Below are 24,239 nucleotides of genomic sequence, written 5' to 3' on the forward strand. Positions count from 1 at the left end.
AGGCTGCACTTTCACCAATGGCCCTCCATGGGCTCTCACAGTACCAAGTCTCAGCTGTTCTTCATGACCTCTTTATGCCTTCAAAACTAGTACCACCTGGGTAACTCTTACACATTACCAAAAACAGCTGCTGCAGGCGGTACAACCTTGGCTATCCCTGGAACACAGCCTCTGTGCTCTCATTAAACACTTTCCAGAAGATGTCACATCAGTGATGCTGGTCTCTTCTTAATTATCACTAATTTCTTAGCTCCAGGTAACCAACATTAATTGTCCCAGTAGTTCCTTCTATTCTGGACTCTAAAATCAGAGCCACATGTCTAAAGCTGCTGAGTTCTGCTGCTTGCTGGGGCTGGAACTTGGCCCCCTTGTTCTATTACATTATCATAAGCCTTCTGTTTTCCAACTCCTTCACTACCTAAGCTTGGCTGTCCAGGAACTTGCTCCATAGACTGACTTTGAACTCAGAGATCTGCTTATCTTTGCCTCCTGGGATTAAAAGATTGTACTACCATGACTGGATCTAAATTTAGCTGGGTAGGATTTTGCCCTAAGGTCACTTAATTATTCCCTTAATTCAATTTAACGACCTTGAACACAGGATTCGTCTCCATTTTACTTCCTGGTACCCATTTAATACTCAAACTATATATTTTGTATTTTTCCTTTCTCAGCTTGCTATGTTTGTTCAAAATGTTCTTCATGAGACTTAACCAGAGAACAAAGTCTATGATGGGAGTTTCTGAAACTTCCTTTGTCAATGCAATTAACATGAGTCTCTTCACTTTAGCCTCAGGCAGACTCTTCACCAAAATTCCACAAGAACGGTCTCTAGTCCACATATTGAAATTCTCCACTGAAACTCTTGGGTCAGGTCCACATAATTCAAATCACTCTCAGTAGCAGTCTTCCATATTCCTACTAGGATGGCCCATTAAGCTCCATTTAAAGCATTCCACTGCTTTCCAAATCCAAAGTCCCCAAAGCCACATTCCTCCCAACAAACGCATGGTCAGGCCTATCACAGCAATACCCAAGTCCCTGGGACCAACTTCTATCTTAGTTAGGGTTTTACTCCTGTGAACAGACACCATGACCAATGCAAGTCTTATAAAGGATGACATTTAATTGGGGCTGGCTTACAGGTTCAGAGGTTCAATCCATCATCATCAAGGCTGGAGCATGGCAGCTTATAGGCAGGCATGGGGCAGGCAGAGCTGAGAGTTCTATATCTTCATCTGAAGGCTGCTAGTAGAATAATGACTTCCAGGCAGCTAGGGTGAGGGTCTTAAAGCCCGAACCCACAGTGACACACCTACTCCAACAGGACCACACCCCCAAATAGTGCCACTCCCTGGGCCAAGCATATTCAAACCATGAACTGTCTTTGCAGTAGAATATGTATTTATTTGATCCTTAAAGCTCTTGTCTATGGAGTCCACCTACATCTTAGTGGCCACTTGTATCCAGTCTGTCACATTAGACCATTAGGCAAAGCATCTGGAATGATGTAGAAACTAGTATCACACACCTTCAGCAACTCTACATGAATTTGGTACTTAGTCACTTAAAATCTTTTTTATTTTAGTACCGAGCATCATACTAAGACTGTGGTCACAGTGATGACCTGTGTGTATAGATTGTGCCCTCAAATGAATCGTATCTTAATTGGATCATCACCCTCAGCACATATGCAAATTAAAATCTTACCTAAATTGGTCTTCCTTTAATAGAAATTAAAATATATGAACTCAATACTTGAAACTGTTAGGTCAACTGTAGGTTATCTAACAGATAATAGGTCTCAACGACAAATGTGCTAAGTGAGCTTTTTTGTGTGACGTTCATTTTACTCATATCTACCATGCCAAGAAGATAGAGTTATTATACCTAGACTTGTCCTCCCAGTAGATGCATCTTGAACAATTTAAATCAATTGTGAGAATATATTTATGGCACAGCATAAAATAACATGTTATAACTGCTTGGTGAATGAGTGACTAAATCAGCATGCAGGAAAGGTTTTGTCTTCATCCTGACTTTTCTCAGTCAGCTAACTCAGGAGTGTCAGCTCTCAATGACAAAGCTGTATGCGGCCTGCGAGCTACTCACCCATTATTAGACTTTACAAAGCTTATCTTTAATAATCGCCGTTTTGATGCCACAGAATGAACATAGGGACCTGGAGATTATTAGATTTGGGTCCTCTTGTTGTACAGGCCTGGCATTTAACAGCTTTTCCTCTTTCAGCTATCAACGGCTACGTGCCTGAGAGCATTTCCACTCTGGGATTCTGTTTTGATGACACTGTCCAGTGGCACTTCTGCAGTGTGGGAACTCATGATGATATTTTGACCATCCACTTCACTGGACACTCGTTCATCTATGGGAGGAGGCACGAGGACACCTTGACCCTGTTCCCCATGCATGGTGAATCCGTGACAGTCACAATGGATAATGTTGGTGAGTAAGAGTGTGGCTACTTGGAGACAGAGCTCATGGGATCTCAGGTGGGAAAGGTCTGCTGAGCTCTCCAAATTACCACCACTCCTGGTGTGTCTCCAGGACCCCTGCAGGCTTGATTACACTGCTTCTTGTTGTTTATGGTTGGGAGATTAGCTTGCACACCCCTGGAACAACTGGGCAGTAAAGACATACCATGGCAGAAAGATAAATGTAACCGTGAAGAAGCAGTATAAAGATACTAGCCATGAAAACAACCTTTGATGTCATTTCTCAGGTCTTGCCCACCTTTGGATGAAGCATTAGCTTAGAATTTGCCAACTAGGGTATAGTGTCGGCTGAGCCCAAGGACACACCTATGTACACTTCCCTGGAGCTGGTTGTTTGTTTACATTTATTTATTTATTTAATGTGTATGAGTACACTGCAGCTGCCTTCAGACACAAGAAGAGGGTATCGGATCCCATTACAGATGGTTGTGAGTCACCATGTGGTTGCTGGGAATTGAACTCAGGAACACTGTAAGAATAATCAATGATCTTAACCACCAAGCCATCTCTCCAGTGTGCCCCCACCCATCCACCCCCGGTAGCTGTTTTTACAAACATGGGCTACCACGCCTAGCTTTTCAAAAATAAAACAAGACAAAACAAAACAAAACAAAATGACATGAATTCTGGGGATCAAACGTAGGTCCTTGGGGCAGTTGAACCATCTCCCCAGACCCACTTTTTTTTTTGTTTGTTTGTTTTCTGAGACAGGGTTTCTTTGCATAGTCCTGGCCGTCCTGGAACTCACTTTGTAGACTAGGCTGGCCTTGAACTCAGAAATCCATCTGCCTCTGCCTCTGCCTCTGCCTCCCGAGTGCTGGGACTAAAGGCGTGCGCTACCACGCCCAGCTTCAGACCCACTTTTTAATTCTTAGCAGAGACCATCCCACCCTCTGGTGAACAATCATTAGATAAGCCTTAGAGGCTGCCTCAGAGACCACATTGGCATAAAAGACCCAAGTTCAAACCACTCTTGGCCACTCAGTGTCTTTACAACTTTACTCAGGTTACTCCCCTCACTATACCTTAAGTCACTCATCTGAAAAGCAGGCCAGTGCTTTACAGGGTTGCATCAGCTCCGAGCTGTAGGATATGCCAAGTGCTTAGCACTAAACACACAGTTCATTCTTAGTGTGTCAGTAATTCACTTTCAATGTGACTCAAACTCACTCTGTCCCCACGTATGTCATTTCCTAGAAATACTTAAATATCCCTTTTGTATGAAAAGACAATCTCATCATGATCTCCTCCAAGTCTTAGGCAAAGTGTACAACTAAGAAGATAGTCATGATTTTCAAGATCCATTTTATCATCAACCCCTGCCCCATTTTATTGATATTTTCTAAAACAATGACTCTTGAATAATCCAAACTGAAGGTCTATTTTTCTCCTTAATCTCCACAGATAATAAATACCCTAGCCTATATATATACACTGACCTTGTGATTAGATGCCAAAATAATGTCAAGTTACATTTTTAAAAAATTTCTAAATACCTTATTCCTGTTTTTTTTTTTCTTTTATGTCACCATGGCTCAGGAATTTATCATTCATAGACTAGCCTGGTCCATAGTTCACATGTGGCTACCTCTGGTTAAAATTCACTAAATTTTTTTCCCCAACAGATCCTCCTGTTTTTGTAACTTTTCCTGAGCTTTCAACCTTCTCTTCTCTGTCTCTTATGAAGGAACTTGGATGTTGACCACCATGAATTCCAATCCAAAACGCAGAAACCTGAGACTGAGGTTCAGAGATGTTAAGTGTATCCGGGATTATGACAATGACGACTCGTATGAGATTTATAAACCTCTTGCACCTACATCCATGACAACTCGGAAAATTCATGATTCCTTAGAAAATGAACTTGGCGCAGACGACGAAGATTATGATTACCAGTCCATACTGGCGTCATCACTAGGAATTAGGTCATTCAGAAACTCATCATTGAATCCAGAGGAAAATGAGTTCAACCTCACAGCTCTCGCTCTAGAGAACAGCTCTGAGTTCATATCTCCAAGCACAGACAGAGTTGTTGACTCAAACTCTTCAAGAATCCTTAGTAAGTTCACCAGTAATAACCTCAAAGGCTCTCAAAGAACACATCCTGGCTCAGGAGCCACCGTGGCTGGTACCCTCCTTGGAAACCTCATTGGCTTAGATGAGAACTTCGTCCTCAACCCTTCTATAGAACATCGTTCCAGCTCATATCATGAAAATGCTATGGAAAATCCACAGTCAAACATCACAGTGGTATACCTACTTCCTCTTGGTCCAAAAGGATCAGGGAGTCGAGAACAAGCTAAACCTAAAACAATCAAGACAGGAAGACCCCACATGATGAAGCACAGGTTCTCCTGGATGAAAGCTCCAGCTGGTAAAACTGGGAGGCATTCAAACCCAAAGAATACTTATTCCAGAATGAAGTCTGAGGAGGACATTCCTAGTGATTTGTTACTCTTAAAACAAAATATCACATCCAAATTTCTGAATAGACGATGGCGTGTGGCTTCTGAAAAGGCTAGTTATGAAATAATACCAGCAAATGGTGAAGACACAGATGTTGATAAGCTGACAAACAGCCCTCAAAATCAGAATATCACAATGCCTTGGGGAGAGAGCACTGCTCACACAAACACAACAAGAAAGCCAAGTAACCTCCCAACATTTTCTGGAGTTAGACATAAATCTCCACGTGTAAGACAGGAGGAAGAAAACGGTGGTTTTCAGAAAAGACAGTTATTTATCAGGACACGGAAGAAGAAGAAGAATAAGAAGCTTGCACTACACAGTCCTCTATCTCCAAGGGGCTTTTACCCTTTGAGAGGAGATGACCATCTCCCATTTTCAGACAGGAGACTACTTAATCACTCACTGTTACTCCGCAAGTTCAATGACACAGCTCTTTCTACAGACCTGAATCAGACCTCCCCTTCAATGAGTATGGACAGGTCATTTCCTGACTATAATCAGTACGCATCAAATGACACTGAGCAGATGAGCTCTTCTTTAGATCTTTATCAGTCAGTGCCCCCAGTAGAACATTCTCCAACACTTCCTGCCCAAGATCCTGATCAAACACACTCTACCACAGATCCTAGCTACAGATCCTCTCCTCCAGAGCACAGCCAGGGGCTTGATTATGACCTAAGCCATGAATTTGACCCTGATGACATTGGTCAAACATCTTTCTTTCCAAACCAAAGTCAAAAGTCATCTCTCTCTTCAGATGATGACCAAGAAATCCCTTCCTCAGACTTAACCCTCTTTACCATCTCTCCAGAATTGGATCAGACAATTATTTACCCAGACCTGGATCAGTTGCTCATTTCTCCAGATGACAACCAGAACACCTCCTCCCCAGACCTGGGTCAGGTGCCTCTTTTTCCTGATGACAACCAGAATTACTTCCTAGACCTGGGTCAGATACATCTCTCCTCAGACCAAAACCAGGAGACCTCCTCCACAGACCTTAGCCTACTGACTCTCTCTCCTGATTTTGGTCAGACAGTCCTTCCCCCAGACTTGGATCAGCTTCCCCTCTCTTCAGACAATGGTCAGGTGACCCTTTCCCCAGACCTCAGCCTCTTGACCCTCTCACCAGATTTTAATGAGATAATCTTATCCCCAGACCTTGGTCAAGTGACCCTCTCTCCAGACCTCATCCAGACAAACCCCGCTCTTAATCACCAGCACAAAACATCCTCTGCAGACCCTGATCAAGCATCCTACCCTCCTGATTCTGGTCAGGCTTCATCGCTTCCAGAACTGAATCAGACTCTTCCCCATCCAGATCTCATTCACATACCGCCTCCTTTACCATCTCCCACACTCAATAACACTTCTTTGTCGAGAAAATTTAACCCTCTTGTTGTAGTAGGTCTCAGTAGAGTGGATGGGGACGACGTTGAGATTGTTCCAAGTGAAGAGCTACAGAGAATAGATGAAGATTATGCTGAGGATGACTATGTAACCTATAATGACCCCTACAGAACAGACATTAGGACAGATGTCAACTCCTCCAGAGATCCTGACACTATTGCAGCATGGTACCTCCGTAGCCACGGTGGAAACAAAAAATTCTACTACATTGCAGCTGAAGAAATATCGTGGGATTACTCAAAGTTTGCACAAAGGTTTGGCTAGTTTTCTCTTTCATTCTTTGTCACCACTGTTATGAAAATCACCAACAACATTTCTTCTGGGATAATGGTGAACAAATTATACTTTATATAGTCTGACTCTCCAGTGATATTTCCTTTGCCATTTCCAATATTAGCTTCTATGCTTTAGATAACACCCAGGCAAAACAAGAACCATTACTGTGGAAGTCTGTGGTATCCCATCTGTCCATTTATATTTTGTACCTGTATCTTGAGAGTCCTATCATGAAAAGCCTTGCTCAGACCAGTGTCTAAAAACTTGGGAATAATTATGCTTTAGCAAAATCAAAACTCAGAATAGCCACTCTTAAGGTAAAAGGCCACTTATCCATCAAATTATTATACATACTGTAGAAATACTATAGGACTGTTAAAGGAATTTACTGTGTGGACTATAGTAATACTATGTATGTTTAATAAATGAGACTTGACATAGCCCAAAAGATCCTAGAAGTCTTACCTAAGAAAATATATTTGAGCAGAAAATTAAAACATATGTAGTCACCTGTGTTTTCATTTACATATATTTACTAGCTTATTGGTGAAATGGTTACTAAATATTCTATGCTACCAAGCAGATTACTTCTTGAGTTCTTTTCAATTTCTTTGTTTTTATTTCATATGAATGTATGAGTATCTGCATGTATGTATGTGAGCCATGTGTGTGCCTGGCATCCCAAATGCCAGAATGTCCATTATATTATATATTAATATATATTAATAACTAGAACTGGAATTACAAGTGGTTTAAGTGTCCCAAAGTGGGTGCTGGGAACCAAACCTGGGTCCCCTGAATGACTGAACTATCCCTTGTAAATTTTCCCTTCTTTTAAATGAATACTGTTGCTGTCGTTTTAGTGAAATGGACCATGAAGACATAGGCCACACTGCAAAGGACACCACATACAAGAAAGTCGTTTTCAGAAAATACCTTGATAGCACTTTCGCACGTCGTGATCCTCGGGCAGAATATGAGGAACACCTCGGCATTCTCGGTCCTGTGATCCGGGCTGAAGTGGATGATGTGATCCAAGTAAGTCATCATCTGGACCCTCTAGATCTTCAGGGGACTTGCCACAAGCACCAAAAGTTGCTAAGGTGGAGGCAACAAAACTATAGGTGGTTGGCTTCCCAGAATTAACAAATAGTTGCACCCTTTCCCCACAAAGACTGCTTGGCTATTTGGCGATTTTTGAGCTACAGAAAAGATCTTATACTTCTTTCTTAACAGCGAAAATGATTTAATCTGAAAGAAATAGCACTCAGATTTCTAGCTGAAGCCGGCCTGTTTTGAGCTAACATGGAAAATGAGTTAACAATAGCCATCACTGAGGTGGGGACAGCAATAGCATTGTTTTATAAAAATGTCCCCATACTTTCTTAAGAAACAAAATAGTGAAATGAAAGGAAACTAGGAAGCAGAGTAGAAATGTCTCTGCCCTAAATGAGTGAGCCGGTTTCTTAAGTATCTCACCAGACTTAGTCATTGATTGCTTTCAAAATCCTGTATCTAGTCTCCAGACAATAGCTTATTTTTATTGTTATGGGAAATCTGCACAACCAAAATTCAAATTGGGAGTCTTTATCAAGCAGGCCAGCGACTGCCTGGAGAGAAACACTTTCACAGAGCAGCTCCACAGAATGCATACCATAGGGAGTTTTTAAAGACAAAGAGCATAGAAAACCTACATCCTGGTTGGCAGTTGCAGGAGGGAGCAAGCAAGCAAGCAGTTAAACAGAAGCCAAGAATATGCAGTTAGCTAGGGTCTTTTGACCCTGAGTTTCTAGAACAGTGTTGGGTGTTTTCCCCATAGGGATTTTCAGGGCAGGGGTTAGAAACCAAAGATGGCTTCAACTGAGACAAGATGGAAAATTTTTTAGCCTGTTACATCATAAAAGAGTTCATTTCCCCCATCCTACCTCACCTCTCACATATCAAACAATAAACAAAATAATAATAACAATAAACAAAACAAAAAACACATGAGAACATGCTGTGGATCTAAAGCAAACCATTCTGTATCCAAACATAACCTTTTACTAGCATGTTTGCCAATTTGTCAATGACCATTTGCTCTTTTTCAAAGAGCACACAGAGGGTGGGGAGATGGCTCCGCAGGTAGCGTAACCACTTAGCATGTGATATGTAAGACCCTGTCCTTGAACTCCAACACATCAAGACCAAGCAATCATAAAAGGCAATGGAAATCTGTTTTAGCCAGCTTTCTGTTGCTGTGGTAAAACACCTGAGATAAGAATCCAAGGAGGAAAACCATCTAGCCCATGATTTCATCCATGGTTGCTTGACTACTTTGCTTTGGGTCCTCCATAGAGGCTGGACAAGATGGTTGCTTCTCTCAAGGTGGCTAGAACTTATAAAGAAAGAAAGGGAGGTGCCAGTGTCCTGAGATCACTTCAAGGCATGCTCCAAGTACCCTATCTTCCTTCTACAAAGCACTTGGCCCCACATCCAAAGGTTTTACCTCCCAAAGTGTCACAGGCTGGCAACTAAGCCATCATCAACACATGGATTGGGGACATAAAACAGCAGTAAGATATAAGTCTCTTAATGTCTCTATACATTCCCTGAGGACATAGGAAGTTTTCTGTCAAGTGATTGGTCACTAGAAGTCACAGAGAAAAGCAACCAGAAGAAGATTCTCCCCATGAGGCGATTCTATGCTTAGTCTCAACTGTCACTAGGAGTCTTAATCCATGTCTGCATTTCCCAACCTAGCCACACCCAGGCTTTCCCTGCAGATATCTTTCTGCTCTTCTGGGAACCTGAAATGACCCTCTTCTGATTTGTTCATTCTACAAAGGCCAATCCCATTTTTCCTGAGAACCTTTCCATGGGTTCTTCCAAATTCTCCCTAAACATTCAGCTGGCAGCTGCATTTCCAAGGCAGGCCCTCCCAAACCCATTCACACTCTGGGCACCTGTTAGATCCAGATCCGTGCTTTGGGTTCACTCATGTCTGTCTCCCTTCACCAGAAATCTAAAAGCTTATTACGATCAAGAATTGTGCCTTATTTGGGTTCAAATCTTACCTGTGGGTATGTTAAATCTTTGTTGCTGTGACAAAATATACGGGAGAAACTAAAAAGAATGGTTTCTTTTGGTTTGCGGGTTTAGTGCTTTCTGTTTATAGTTACCTGACCTCCATCTCTGTGGGGTTGTGTCGAGGCAGAGTATCATGGCAGGGAGCATGAGGTGAAGCATAGCTGTGTTTCTTGTGGAGTCCTGGAAGCAGAGAATAGAAAGGGACCAAGCAGATGATATGCACATCAAGGGTGTGCCCCAGAGAGCCTCTTCCTTCATCTAAGTCCAACCTCCTGGTTTTCGCCACTTTCCAATATGATCAGATTAATCTGCCATCCTATTTATCTGTTGGCCAGAACCCTTATGGTGTAATCACCATCCTGAAGTCCTACAACCAAACAAGCTCCCAACACATGAGTCTGGAATGGACACTTCGAACCATTAGAGAAGTAACTTATGGTAGCTTAGCTTGAGCCTAAGAACACATTCTGTGTTTCTAGGGTGAGTTTCTCAGGCCCTAACTCATGTGATCATTGGTAAAAATAGATCAATTAATATGCATAAATTAATTTGCAAATATAGGCACCCAGTATACCTTAGCTCTGATATCATAACTGCCTATCACAGCCTGTAGCATTGTGGTTTTGGTTTGGTGTTTCTTGGTATGTTAATACATTTGTAGGTCACTGTTTGTTTGTTTGTTTTTTCCTCTAGGTTCGATTTAAAAATTTGGCATCCAGACCATATTCTCTTCATGCCCACGGACTTTCCTATGAAAAATCCTCAGAGGGGAAGATTTATGATGATGAATCTCCTGAATGGTTTCAGGAAGATGATGCTGTCCAGCCCAATAGCAGTTACACCTATGTATGGCATGCCACCGAGCGCTCGGGGCCAGAGAACCCTGGCTCTGCCTGCCGGGCTTGGGCCTACTATTCTGCGGTGAATGTGGTAGGTTTCAAGTTCTAATCTCTCCCTCAGCATAGAACCATAGTTCACCATTTCTTGGTAAAAGTCTCTCCTGAGAGCTGGGCAGTAGGGGCACATGCCTTTAATCCCAGCACTCAGGAGGCAAAGGCAGGTAGATCTGAGTTCGAGGCCAGCCTGGTCTACAGAGTGAGTTCCTGGACAGCCAGGGCTACACAAAGAAAACCTGTCTTAAAACCTAACATACCCTGAGACCACCACCACCACCACTACCACCACACACCAAAAAAGCCTCTCCTGCTTTTTATGGGGCACAAGAAAAGACTGCCATCCCCAGTATAGCTGCCAATGCCAGGGATTCTCCATGCAGTTCATCAGAAAGGGCGCAGAGAAAAGCGTTCATCCAATCGACATCATGGGGATTACATAAATGAGGTGTGCTCACAGAGAAACACAATAATTAACAATTTTAAGGTAGTTTAGTCTTAAGCCAGGCTTTGGGGGACTGCAGGGGGTCGGGAGAGGGCCAGGGAAGGACTGAGCCAACTGTGTGGGCACAGATCACATGCTGGTTTGGGGAGTTTAAGGAGCAAAGTTTTTCCCTGCTCCCATTAAGCCAGAAGGAGATTCAATTTGTTACTTCATGAGTAGCCTTTGCAAATAAAGGATTTTTTTGTATTTTGATAATAAGTCAACCCTGTTCTGAGTTAAATAAGGACACAGGGAGGAGGCCACGGTGTCCCCAGAGGACATTCCACCCCCAAACAGCTCCCACAGGAAGGTGGGAATAACTAGTTTCTCTAGACAAACTGTGTTGATCATGGCCAGCTGTGCCAATCCCCCTGCCCTCTTGGCCAGCCTTCAGCGCCTAGGAAAGCCAGAGGGAGGCCAGGGGGAAGCCAGCATCCGTGCAGTGCCTGCTGTGCGCTCAGCTGCCTTCTTTTCCCTTGACCATGAGACACAGAGGCCTTTGCACAGTGAGACACCCAGACAAGAGGTAGCTGAAGACTCTCCCCAGGTTCACAGCCAACAAAACACAGAGTCCTCTACCTGGGGAAAGGGCATCCAAGGTTCAGATTGACCCTCAAACACAGATGTCTTTGCTAAGACAAGGGATCTGGGATTCCACTTTGCCCCTGGACGAGTGGTTCAGGCTGATTCCTACCGGGGTCGGGATACCAGAGGTCTATACTTTGGGAAGCAGGTGAAGGGGTCAAAGCCATCACAGGCCTAGTGATGATCCCCGCCTCATATGAAGGGCCGCTCAAATAACAAGGGAACCAAGCCCACGTCAAGGGCAGAGGAGTTCCCAAGAACCTCCTGAACTCAGTGCCAGAAGAAATACCATGCTTGTCTCTGACTATGTGGGGTCCCACTGAACATGGGGCTCCTGGGGAAAGGCACCAGTCATGGACTCCAGGGCCAGACACAGAACAGCACAGGCTGAGTTAGCCTCAGGCAAGGGTGAGGGGAACAAGTCCTGGCCACCCACCCACTGTGCCTCTCTGTCATAGGGGATGCAATTTCCCTCTTACTGTAACACACACACACACACACACACACACACACACACACACACATGCACAGAGCCGAATGCCTTGACATTCTTTTTGAACAGTCCTGATAAGCTTTTATAAGCTGGTCATTGACAATTTAAGGATCTTCACTTATCATTGCACAAGATATACAATGTTCAAAACCACATGCATCATGTAGTAAATGCACATGTGTGTTTCAGTGAAGAGAAAGAGATTCATTTTTCCTGTAGTAGAAAGCACACAGACTCAGTTTCCTATTTATTTGCTGATGTTGTTGTTTCATGTTTTTTTCAATGCTGAGCACCAAACCCAGGGTCTACTATATGCTCAGCAAATACTCGCCACTGAGCAACATTCACCCCTATGTGTCTGTGTGGGTGATCTTCTAGGCTTAGATGTAAATACCCATTCTTGTCGCTACAGGGGCACTAGGAGAACAATTTACCCTTATGACCGCAGGTTCAAAAATTAAAATAAGATAGAGGGTGTGCATGGTGGCCACGATCTGTGATTCCAGCCACTCTGGAGGCTATGAAATTGGCTCAGAGTGTAATCAAGGATGGTGTGGGCAATTTAGTGAGATCTTATCCCGAAAAATTTACAAGAGGCTGGGAATGAAAATCAGTTCAGTTCCCAGTTCCAAAATAGAGAGGGAGAGAAAGGGAGATTGGGGGGGGGGGGAGGCAGAAATTAGTAAACACATGTTCAATGAATGCATTTACGCTTGCCATTTAGGGTAGTTGTCAGGATTAAATAAGTTACTACAGACAAAGCCTTTAACACAGTATAGTTGCTCAATAAATGGTATTCATTTGGTTGTCAATGTTATTACTGTTACTTAGATAAAGGATAACTATGCAGTTTTATTCTTCACTGATCTTCAAGCCTCTAAAATGAGATTTTCTGTTATGTGAGAGCTGTGATTGTCAGAAGAGAAAAGAAGATCCAGGTGAAAGGAAAGTGTGTGCAGTTTGCTCCCCTTTTCCTCCAGGAGAGAGACATCCACTCAGGCTTGATCGGCCCCCTTCTGATCTGCCGGAAAGGAACTCTTCACAGGGAGAGCAACCTGCCTATGGACAGGAGAGAGTTTGTCTTACTCTTCATGGTCTTTGATGAGAAGAAGAGCTGGTACTATGAAAAGTCCAAAGGGTCATGGAGAATTGAATCCCCAGAAGCAAAAAATTCCCACGAGTTTTATGGTATTTTTTTTTCCTCTGTCTTTATTCTACTCTCTGATAAAAGCTCATCAGGTCACAGTGGTTCCTGCACTTAGGTCTTCACAAAATTAGACCTTTAGGTGTTCCTGAGGAGTCAGGAGCATCAATTAAGCCTGGCTCCTCAGCATCCTAAAGTCAGGATTTGGCTGGTAGGAAACCCTGCTAAAGATCATTTAGAGAGTGCAGGACAGCACCCATGGGCTATTGCCAGACAAACCAACAAGAAAGTGGGCACTGTGCCCCAGATAGCAGCATGGCATCACTCTTTATGACACTAATGACCTTGTTTCTTTTTCTCTAAAAATGTGAGTATTCACACATGATCACATGTGTGTCTCTTCTGAAATCAGAGTGGCTCTTGGAGGCCCATCTAGCCTCAGTTGCAGGCAGCACCTATGCCAGGTGGCCTGAGAATTTAAGGAACTAGGAAGTCGAGTAGCCAGATAATGGGACACTAGCAAGACAGTCACACTGGGGGAAAGTTATCAGTTCAGAAGTCCTTTGATCGGCTCTGTTCTGATCTGCCTGTGGCCTGTAAATTAGCAGCCTAATTACAAAAACAGTTTTAGGAAAAGGCTGAATGAAGGGCTTAGTGCAGTCAAAACAACAACAGCTAGAAATCAGAAGAAAATAAAGACAGGTATATGCTAGGACACTTCAGCAAAGAAGCGCACTTGTTTCCAAACCCGAGGACCACTTCCCCAAACCCAAGGACCACTATCCCAAACTAGCAGGTTGGTAGGAAAGGACGGATTCCCAAAAGGTGGCCTCTAATCTCCACATACAGATCATAGCCATTTGGGCACATGCACACACACACACACACACACACACATGCACATACGCACACAAATTTAAAAGTAAATGAAAGACAACTAAGACCTATTTTCACAGTTTAAAAATGGAGATAGTTGTCCTGAAAATTCTGATTACTGAGGACTTGTGCTTTAGGTAATGAGTCTGTTAGAATATTGGGGGAGAAAAAACTTGCACGTGCCTAAAATCCCAGTACTCTAGAGGCTGAGGTAGGAGGGTTGAAAGTTGGAGACTAGCCTGAGCAACTGGGTGAGACCTGTCTCAAAGAATAAATACATAAACATACAAATACAGGTCAAGATATTTTTATAACAAGCATTAGATGCCACCTCTGACCAACCATTGAGGCTAGATAGCACTGTATAAGTGACAACTTAAGACACACTTCTTCTATATTTGACCCTACTTCCGGGAGAATTTCCATAATGTCACCTGTAAAAATACTTTGAGATACAAGCAGGCAAACAACGATTTGTTGTAAAAACCCCACCCATGAAGGATGAAGTCTACTTTTCAGGAAAAAAAAATTAAAGATTTTAAAAATTCAAATGTCAAAAAATTCTGTTAAATAGAATACAGTTGATTCAGACAACTATTAGACAGACTACAAATAGTGTTCCTTGCTCCTCCCCTCCCCTCCCTTCCCCTCCCCTCTCCTCCCCTCCCCTTCCCTCCCTTCCCTTCCCCTTGCCTTCCCTCTCCTCCTCTCCCATCCCCTCTAGGCCTCTCAGACTTGGCTCTTGTTCGCATGAGCAGGACGTGCACCCTTTAGAAGTCCCCTCAGCCTAGTAAGAAAGTACAGACTGCAGTCAGACAGACTCGTCTCTCAGCTATGCCCTCCGAGAAATACTTCCTGATTTTTTCAAAAAGTCAAATACATTCAGTACAGCTTTAATACTCAATACATGCTTCATAATTCATGGTCGCTGTGCAATCCCAACCTATAGTATTTGTCAGGCTATGTGACAAACAGATCTCTAGAGTCCCCAGCCCCTGCCTGGCTTTTGTAGCATGTGCTCAGGAGATATGTGAATAAATGAACAAATCCTGTCATTCAGCTCCATCTATCAAATGTTCATTGAGTACTTCTGTTTAAGGTCCTCACTCCCATATCCTGGTGCAGCCATCCAACAATGCCAACACAATTATCACCTCTGATGACATCTAATTCTTTAATAGAAACTGAAGCATGGGGTTGAGGGCTGGTGCCCAGGTGTGTAGCTAGGCACTCCCATACTTGGTATGATTTCACAAGTGCCAAAATAATGTCAACTCCTTTCCTTCCAAAAGTTTTCTTGACTGGTTTCCAAAATCCTACAGCGATCCCTTGAAGAAAAGATTTCTTCCCTTGCTTATGTTCCGGTTAAGTATTTGGTAGCAACAAGATTTATCATTAACCTTTTTGTGTTATATTTTTAAGGCAATTAAGATTGCATCAGGTGCTTTAAACACACACAGATATATAGCACACACACACCACAGACACACAGACACACACAGACATACACCACACATACACATACCACATACACACAGACACACACAGACGTACACCACACATGCACATACCACATACTCACAGATACACACACAGATACACACACACACACACACACACACACACACACAAAGGCAAACAGTGGTAGTATGACCAAGGGTAAATCAAGAAGGACTTGAGCTCAAGGTCACCTTGGGCTAAAAAGTGAGTTCCAGGCTGGCCTGATCCCATCTCGAAACAAAACAAAACAAAACACAATCCACCTATTTCGCTAAAGGAATGTAGATACAACATTGCACTGCCTGAGACTTAGACTAACCTGAGAGGCAGGTAGAGGAGCCGTCTCTGCAAGGAGAGGGTGACACACTGAAACCCGTCATTTACTCTCACCCTAGGGCTTTGCATTATCCACCCTTTCTCGTTTTTCTACAGCAAAGGAACATTGATATTATCAGTGTGAAGGGAAAATGGGCAAAGCCTTAAGCAAGAGAGGGACAACATCTAGGGAAAAGAGAGACATAAGCTGTTTTGAAATGGAGCTGATTCACACTTTGGCAGGTGTTTGTGAAGTAACCTAAGGATTTGGAAGTTCTAACTCAGCCTCTTATTGGTTCTATGGAACTGCGAAGAACTCTTTCTGTATCTGGGTAGGCCTAGGAATGCCCGGCAATGAGGAAGATGGGTGGTGAGTGGGGCAGCCTACCTGACTCCTCCTTGTGTATACAAGTTTTTAATTGATTACAACTTTCTTTCCTTTCAGCAATTAATGGGATGATCTACAACCTGCCCGGCCTGAGAATGTACGAGCAAGAGTGGGTGAGGCTACACCTGCTGAACCTGGGCGGCTCCCGAGATATTCACGTGGTTCACTTCCACGGCCAGACCCTGCTGGATAATAGGACCAAACAGCACCAGTTAGGGGTCTGGCCCCTTCTGCCTGGTAAAGATCTGAGTGATGGAAGAAGGAATCGCCAGATGGGGCACCTGTAATTGGCTCTCTTTCTCTCCTTGTACATCTACCATTTAAGGAATCAGAAGAGGAGATCTAGATCCCAAGACAAAGTCTGTTTCCATGCTGTATACAGAGCACAAAACATCTCCTATGAGCCGCGTGTAGGCACCTCGCAGGACAGATTTTCGAGCCTACTTGGTTCTACAGAGATTCTGCGTCCCATGCAGTTTCTCCTGGGTCTCTGTGCATCATTAGAATTAGATTTAAGTACATGACAAGATAAGTCACCAAGGCACAGGGAAAAAAAGAGAAACAGTTGCTGTTGGGAGGTTGATTAGAAACTTAAGTTGAGCTCTTCTGGATTCTCGTAATCCACTTCTGAATCCTTCACCCTGACTTTCTGAGGAAGTGACTCTGGGACTCATAAGCTTGAACAGATCCATGACTCTGGAGGGAAAGAACCTTTTAATGACTCTAAGAGCTGATGGGGGTGTTTAGAGCTCTGCGTGTGAAAGTGGGAGGGTTAGTGTAGAGCTAAACAAACTGCAGTCATCAGTGAAGGTTTTGTTGTTGTGTCCCTAAGTTGTTTCCAGGGAGATCTGTTAGTGAAAGGGGTTATGAGGGCAAGATGCCACTGAAGGCCAAGGACACTGGCTAGCATGCATGCACATCTACTGAGACTTTACTCTCAGAGACTGTGGATAGGCATAGGTCTTGGGGAAGAGAGTCGGGATTCTGCATCTCTTCCAAGGTCTGAGGAACTAGTGAAAGGCAATCTCTTTGCAAGAGTTAAGGTGAGGAAGTCACTGTGTGAATTGGTCTCATATATGGACATGGAGGTAGTCATTGTGTGAACTGGCCTCATATGTGAACATGGAGGAAGTCACTGTGTGAATTAGTCTCACGTGTGGACATAGAGGAAGTCACTGTGTGAATTGGTCTCATATGTGGACAAGGAGGAAGTCATTGTGTGAGTTGATCTTATATATGAAAATGAAAGTCCAGATGGGTCTGTTTTACTAAGAAGACAGAAAGATGGCTTCTTATTTGGTTCTTCCATGCCACTTTCTAAGAAATATAGAAAATGATGTTCTGTTTAACTTCAGACACAGGATGGACCACCAAATTCAGGCCATATTTTCACAAGAAAAGAAGATGAAAAATCTTGCTCACTGCATTTGAGGTGGATATCCATCCGCTGTTAACTTTTAGTCACAGTCAGAGACGTCGTCCTAAATTAATTATATCAACAGAATCTAAGCATAGGATCAATTGACAGGGTAGATATCAAGTGTCAATATGAATAAGCACAAGTTTTAGAAACCTTTTCATTTTTTCTGAAACAATTTATATACATTTTTACCCAAGTATGTACACTTTTAAGAGTATTTGAAACCATAAGGAAAGGATATTTTTATTCCTTACATATTAACATAGAAAAAGAGAGAAAGAAAACACATTTAATAGCCATAAAGTTGAGTAATTTTGAAACTTGGAACTGTACTTGAATTGTGTATGGGGTAACTTGTAACAGTATAGATAAATGAAAATTCCTTTTTAGGGGGAGCTGGTAGATTTGTTTTTAGCATTTTTTTTCTTATTTGTCTGCTTGATGGTTTATTTGCTCAGAATAGTCTCCTGTATCCCCATGCAGTAACAGATGGCTTTGAACTCCCGATCCTTCTGCCTCCTCCTATGAGCATTTTGATTAGCAGCATACACTAAGGTGCCCAGTTTATAGGGTTCTTAGTCAAAGTCAGGACTTTGTGAATTCTAGGCAAGCATTCTCATGACTGTGTACCTCCCCACCCTAGTTTTAGTGATTTGTGGGTGCTGGTGCTGTAGCTGCTGTTGGGTTCATTTTCATCTGTAACAATCTCAAGAGAAATGCACCACTCTTAATTAAAGTCTCTTACGAATGGAATACAGGGACTACAAGATTCATAGAGAGCTCTGTCACAACACTAACTTGATAACCGCTGAGTTTGTAATTTTGTCCTTCACTCTCTATTTTAGGTTCATTTAAAACTCTTGAAATGAAGGCATCCAAGCCTGGCTGGTGGCTCCTAGACACAGAGGTTGGAGAAAACCAGGTAGCCGGCATGCAAACCCCATTTCTCATCATAGACAAAGGTATCGCTCGAGTGGGGTTTATGGGTGAGGGGGTGCCTGCTCCTAGACTATTTCCAACTTCCAGATTAAAAGTAATCTTATTCTCACCATTCTGGTGTGAAAATGTCACGACAGGCTTTTTTTTCTGGCCATTAAGAACATAACAATGATCTCTACAATCCTAACAAATAGGCAAATATTCCATGACTGGGGAACCAATAGAAAGTACCCTTCCTCCTAATTTGTGATCCACGGGGAAATATACATAAGAAAATCTCTAAGTTCCTAGAGTAGAGCAGAAAGAGTAATCGGAATTCTGCAGTAGCAGGCAGTAATCTCTCCACTCATCAGCAGCTCTTGCCAAGCATCTGTCCAGTACCGACTACGGTGCTCACGTCCAGATACCCATTATCTGGTGTTTCTTTCCTTGAGCAAGATGTAAATGGCATTGTACTCTCCAGGTCAATGGCCAAGAGTGCATTCTTATGAGTAATTGTCCTTAATGTAAATAGTTTGCTTTAAAATCCATCCAGATGGACATCAGCTTAAACATACTGTCTAAAAGACTCCGGTTATTTTCCGCTGTGTTAGTGACTATTCAGATGAGCACCAGTCTTGCTGAGTGTTTATCTCTTTCTAGCTGGGCATAGTAAAGTCATTATCATGGTTAATGAAAATAATCTCTAGCCATAGAGGTTTACTCGTTATATGTATATTCTAATCAAGAAGTATTTATTTTAGTTTTTTTTTTTTTTTTCTTAGAGTGTAAGATGCCAATGGGACTAAGCACTGGTGTCATATCTGATTCACAGATCAAGGCTTCGGAATATCTGAGTAAGTATGGACATTATAGCCTGTGACTGGCCATGCCTCCAGTCTCAGTATGCAACTCACAAAGCTATGCATGACAGTCGTCTATGAGCCAATTACTCTCTTTAGGCTTTTGTCTGCCACAGCTTAATGAAACATAATGGGGTTCCTCTGGGAGAGGAAGAAAAAGTATTTCAGAGGCAAAAATCCTATTCATACATTTATCATTTCCACTTCTTGTGATGTGTATTGTTCCCAAAGGTCCTTTTCTAGGAAAAATCAAGAACTCAACTTTGCTGATATATCCACCTAGGCAGCCCAGTAGCTCTACAGGGAAGTGACAGGGAATAAATAGCTTTATCTTATGACCTTGAAATCATTTCCCAAACTCCATTTATCTTACCTACATTGACTCACACACAAAACCTCCAGCAAGATTCACAAGGTTCTATCATTCAAGGAAGATGGTCTCAATGTTTCTGCTAGTCATTCATCTAGTCAAGAAACATTGTGATCAAAATATCTCTTATATTTTTTTTCATTCTGCCTCAAATCCCTTCCCGAGATCTAGAGGCTGTCATCAAAAGAATAATGAGGCTCCCACATATTCCTCCAAAGACTTCCTGTTTGGTAGGCACATTTGGCAGTAGCCATATCAACATAACTGAGAAAGCACAAACATGACCTATGTGCTAGAAAGGGTGGATGATGGCTTACAACTGACTAAACATGGCCTGAAGCCAAGGTTTCGTCACTGAGGACTGGCTTGGCAGCCAATGTTCATGTTACCTGCCTGGTCTCCTAACTATAGCATAAACCCTCCAAGGGCCTGGTTCTCTGCTGTACTAAACTTATTTGAGAAATTGGTAGTTTTCTATTGGGGTGGGGGAAGAGTTCTTCAAGCCAGACATGGTAGTATATGGTTGAGGCAGAAAGACAGTGAACTTTAGTCCTGTCTGGTCTATATATATAACAAGACTGTTTTTTCAAAAATAAATTAATTCACAAATTCCTTTTTTCTTCTTTTGAATTTAGCTTATTGGGAGCCCAGATTAGCACGATTAAACAATGCTGGTTCATATAATGCTTGGAGTATAGAAAAAACTGCATTAGATTTTCCCATTAAACCTTGGATCCAGGTAAGTCTAACTAACCTGATAATATTGCTTGCGATGATGACAGCACTGACTGTGGGTTTAGTTGTTTCTGGAAACGGCAATGAAGGAAACAGCCACAAGTAGATGTAGTTACTGTTCTCAGTGTTTGCTTTCTCAAAATCGACCCTGAGAGGTGGGTCAAGTAATTTTCAATCTATGAAAGAAAACGCCCAACAAAGGTCTCAACTGCTTTCCCAAAGTGCAGTTCAGCTAGTCAGTGCCCACACTGACGTTCAAGTTCAGATGTGCTTTGCTCAACTGTGGGTTGTTCCTTGCCACTTAATGAATTTACTAAGACCTTGGGCATTGCCCAGCGCTAAAGAAAGCTGATTATAGCTTGAGGTATGGTAAGGTGTGACTCACTAACAAGGATGGTTCTGTTTACTGGCTTGACTGTGTTGCAGGTGGACATGCAGAAGGAAGTTGTAGTCACCGGGATACAAACCCAAGGTGCTAAACACTACCTAAAGTCTTGCTTTACCACGGAGTTCCAAGTGGCTTACAGCTCTGACCAAACCAACTGGCAGATCTTCCGAGGGAAGAGCAGGAAGAACGTGATGGTTTGAGCACTCATTTCTAGCTAAATCTTAAGGCTCCCCCTGGGCTTTCCATAGCAAGCAGTAGTCTTTCTAGTCTGTCTTTCTTTCTTTCTTTCTTTCTTTCTTTTTTTTTTTTTTTTTTTTGGTTTTCCGAGACAGGGTTTCTCTGCGTAGCCCTGGCTGTCCTGGAACTCACTCTGTAGACCAGGCTGGCCTCGAACTCAGAAATCCGCCTGCCTCTGCCTCCCAAGTGCTGGGATTAAAGGCGTGCGCCACCACGCCTGGCTAGCAGTAGTCTTTCAAATGACATTTCGGGGAGTTAGAAAAGTGAATGGCTTTCTAAGGGTCGTAGGAAGTGAAAATGATATCATTATGATGATGGGTCTGTAAAGTAAAAAAACCTTCAAATCTCTGCAGAACTTGAAATGAAAAACATTTAAACAAGCACCACTTCAAAACAGATTGGCAGACAGTATTCAGCACAGTGTCCGCCCTTGCTCAACACAGACCCTGTGCTGGGAACCGCCTGCAAAGGGTTTTGATTTTCCTGTCACCTTTTACTTTGTCCTGTATCTCACACACCTTGATTGAGGGTGGCTGTGGTCACCCAGTGATGCTCTGAGGCACTGTCCTTCTAGGGCCACCTTAGAGGACATGACAGAGGACTTATAGACTCCCGTCTGGTATTCCATGAGCCCAGACAGGATGCCTAGATCATTCCTCATTCCCAGGCTCCTCCCCCAAGAAAAATATCCCAATGCAGATTGCCTGTCTGCCATGATTGCACAACCACCTTCAGTCTGTTTCTGTTGGCACTTTATGTAAATCACTTTACCTTGTGCTTGGCACTTTATGTAAATCACTTTACCTTGTGCTTGGCACTTTATGTAAATCACTTTACCATGTGTTACTTTTTCTTTGTTCTCTTGATTGTTTCTAATAGTGACATGTTTGCAATGTAGCTTAGATTAAAAAAAAATCCTAAATTCTGGTGCTTATCAACCAGTAAGGGGAGAGAAAACTCGATAGCCATCAAAATCATGCCTTGAAGATTTTCAGATCCATATGTATGGGGGACTTTGGCATGTAGTTTGGTGGTTCTGTAGTTTGATTGTCTCAAACTTTAATACCACAGTAATAGAAGACGAGTAGAGTAAATCAGGACTACTGTGTTCTGTGTGTGGATGTGATTTCTGTGTTCTGGATGTGATTTCTGAAGTCCATGAGAATAACTTCATTTGGCAGAAATCACCCATAAAACTATCAGGACCTGAAAAGCTCTTTGTGGGAAATTTTAAATTCAGTTTTTTCATTAGCTGTTTGGAGGTTATCTGAATAATCTGTTTCATATTAGGTGATTTATGGTACTCCATGTGGCATTTAAAATGTGAATTGCCCTTTTCCTTTAAGTTGTGGTCACATGTGTAGGGTCTAGTACTAGTTGTCCTCCGATCCTCCTGACATCTGCAGGGTCTATAGCAACGTTGGTTATGTAATCTCTGGTATCATCATTTTTCTCTTCTTTTACTTTTAGATCAGGCCTGCTGCAGATTTGTCCATTTGTTTTTCAATCATTTCCAAGTGCCAATTCCCTTATTAATTTTCTTCTATTGTATCAATTGTGCTCAGTCTTACAGATCTACTCTACACTTCCGTTTTAACTGGACATTTTATGATACTTCTCTGTGAGGGAAAGGGAGGTGGGGCACAGCCTGGTGACTGCCAGGTAGGGGTCAGAGTCCAGGTTCTCCCTGGACACCTTAGGAGGCATTGCTTCCCTTGGCTGCTGAGTAGATATAGAGTTCCATGCTGGTTTCTCCTGACACAGCTGAGGGCTTCTTATTGGGAAGAGTCCGGAGCTCCTAGGATGGTTCTTGTACCACTAGGAGCCTCAAAATCTAACCCTTTCATTATCACCGTTGCCTCTATGCTTGGCTTGTGTCTGAGTGTTTGTTTTTCTGTGATAGTTGGATGGTTTACAATAGTTATATAACGAGAGTTGTGTTTTCTTCACCTCTAAGACTAGAACACACAAAGTAAGCACAAAGCACCCCCCGGGGGGCAGCACCATGTTATTCTTTGATTCTTGAGAGGCTTGGATAGTCTGTTTTCTTCACGCCATCTTTCCATCCTTTTTTTGTTTCTTTTATGCATAGTCCAGAGTTTCTACATAGCAGGAAGAACAGGAAAAAGAGCATCAGCAATAACTTCCTTGAAGTAGACATATCCACAATTAGGTTTTCAAACCAAATTAAATTGATCCCATTTCCATAAAGGAACCTTACAAAACTTGTTAGTTTGGGGCTTTTTAAAAAAAAAAAAAATATATATATATATATATATATATATATATATATATATATATATATAGTCAGTGTTTAGAGAATTGTTATTAATGGTTTCCTCTCTCCCTCCAGTATTTTACTGGCAATTCAGATGCCTCTACAATAAAAGAGAATCGACTTGACCCACCGATTGTGGCTAGATACATTAGGATACACCCAACAAAATCCTATAACAGACCCACCCTTCGGCTGGAGCTGCAGGGCTGTGAGGTGAACGGTAAGGGACAAGAAGTACCACCTTCTCATGGACACTCTAGACTCAAGATTCGGGTGGTATGGGAGAGTAGCATTCTTAGATACCTTCAATGCCGTAGGCTCCGGAAGAATCTTTGCAAGACAAGTTCCAAAAGGGAATACTCTGTGTGATCTAAATGGAGACAGAGCCTGGTTCTGGTAGTCCAGGGGCAGGGTGGGGGCAGTGCCTCACTCCTCATTGCATGACAGGTGTGAGTGTCATGGACACTGTCTGCTCAGCCCATTTTCAGTGAGAGTTTCAAAGTCCCCCAGGCCACTCAGACTTCAGTAGAGGAGCTCCGTCACTGTCATCCTTTTTTTTTTTTTTTTTTGGTTTTTAGAGACAGCAACAGAAAACAAAACAGTGTCAAGATCCTG

General features: G+C 42.6%; 1 protein-coding gene across 1 annotated transcript in view; it reads left to right on the forward strand.

The window, feature by feature from the left end:
* F5 (coagulation factor V) overlaps nt 1–24,239 on the forward strand; it is a 69,997-nt gene that overhangs the window by 38,113 nt on the left and 7,645 nt on the right. Inside the window, exons 12-22 of the mRNA XM_021198636.2 lie at nt 2,251–2,463; nt 4,201–6,646; nt 7,532–7,706; nt 10,431–10,667; nt 13,173–13,380; nt 16,473–16,652; nt 18,681–18,797; nt 19,539–19,610; nt 20,622–20,725; nt 21,148–21,303; nt 23,700–23,844. Of these exons, the coding sequence (XP_021054295.1) occupies nt 2,251–2,463; nt 4,201–6,646; nt 7,532–7,706; nt 10,431–10,667; nt 13,173–13,380; nt 16,473–16,652; nt 18,681–18,797; nt 19,539–19,610; nt 20,622–20,725; nt 21,148–21,303; nt 23,700–23,844 (4,053 nt within the window). The remainder of the gene's footprint in view (nt 1–2,250; nt 2,464–4,200; nt 6,647–7,531; nt 7,707–10,430; nt 10,668–13,172; nt 13,381–16,472; nt 16,653–18,680; nt 18,798–19,538; nt 19,611–20,621; nt 20,726–21,147; nt 21,304–23,699; nt 23,845–24,239) is intronic.

The sequence above is a fragment of the Mus pahari genome, chromosome 5, assembly GCF_900095145.1.
Source record: "Mus pahari chromosome 5, PAHARI_EIJ_v1.1, whole genome shotgun sequence".
Lineage (NCBI taxonomy): Eukaryota > Metazoa > Chordata > Mammalia > Rodentia > Muridae > Mus > Mus pahari.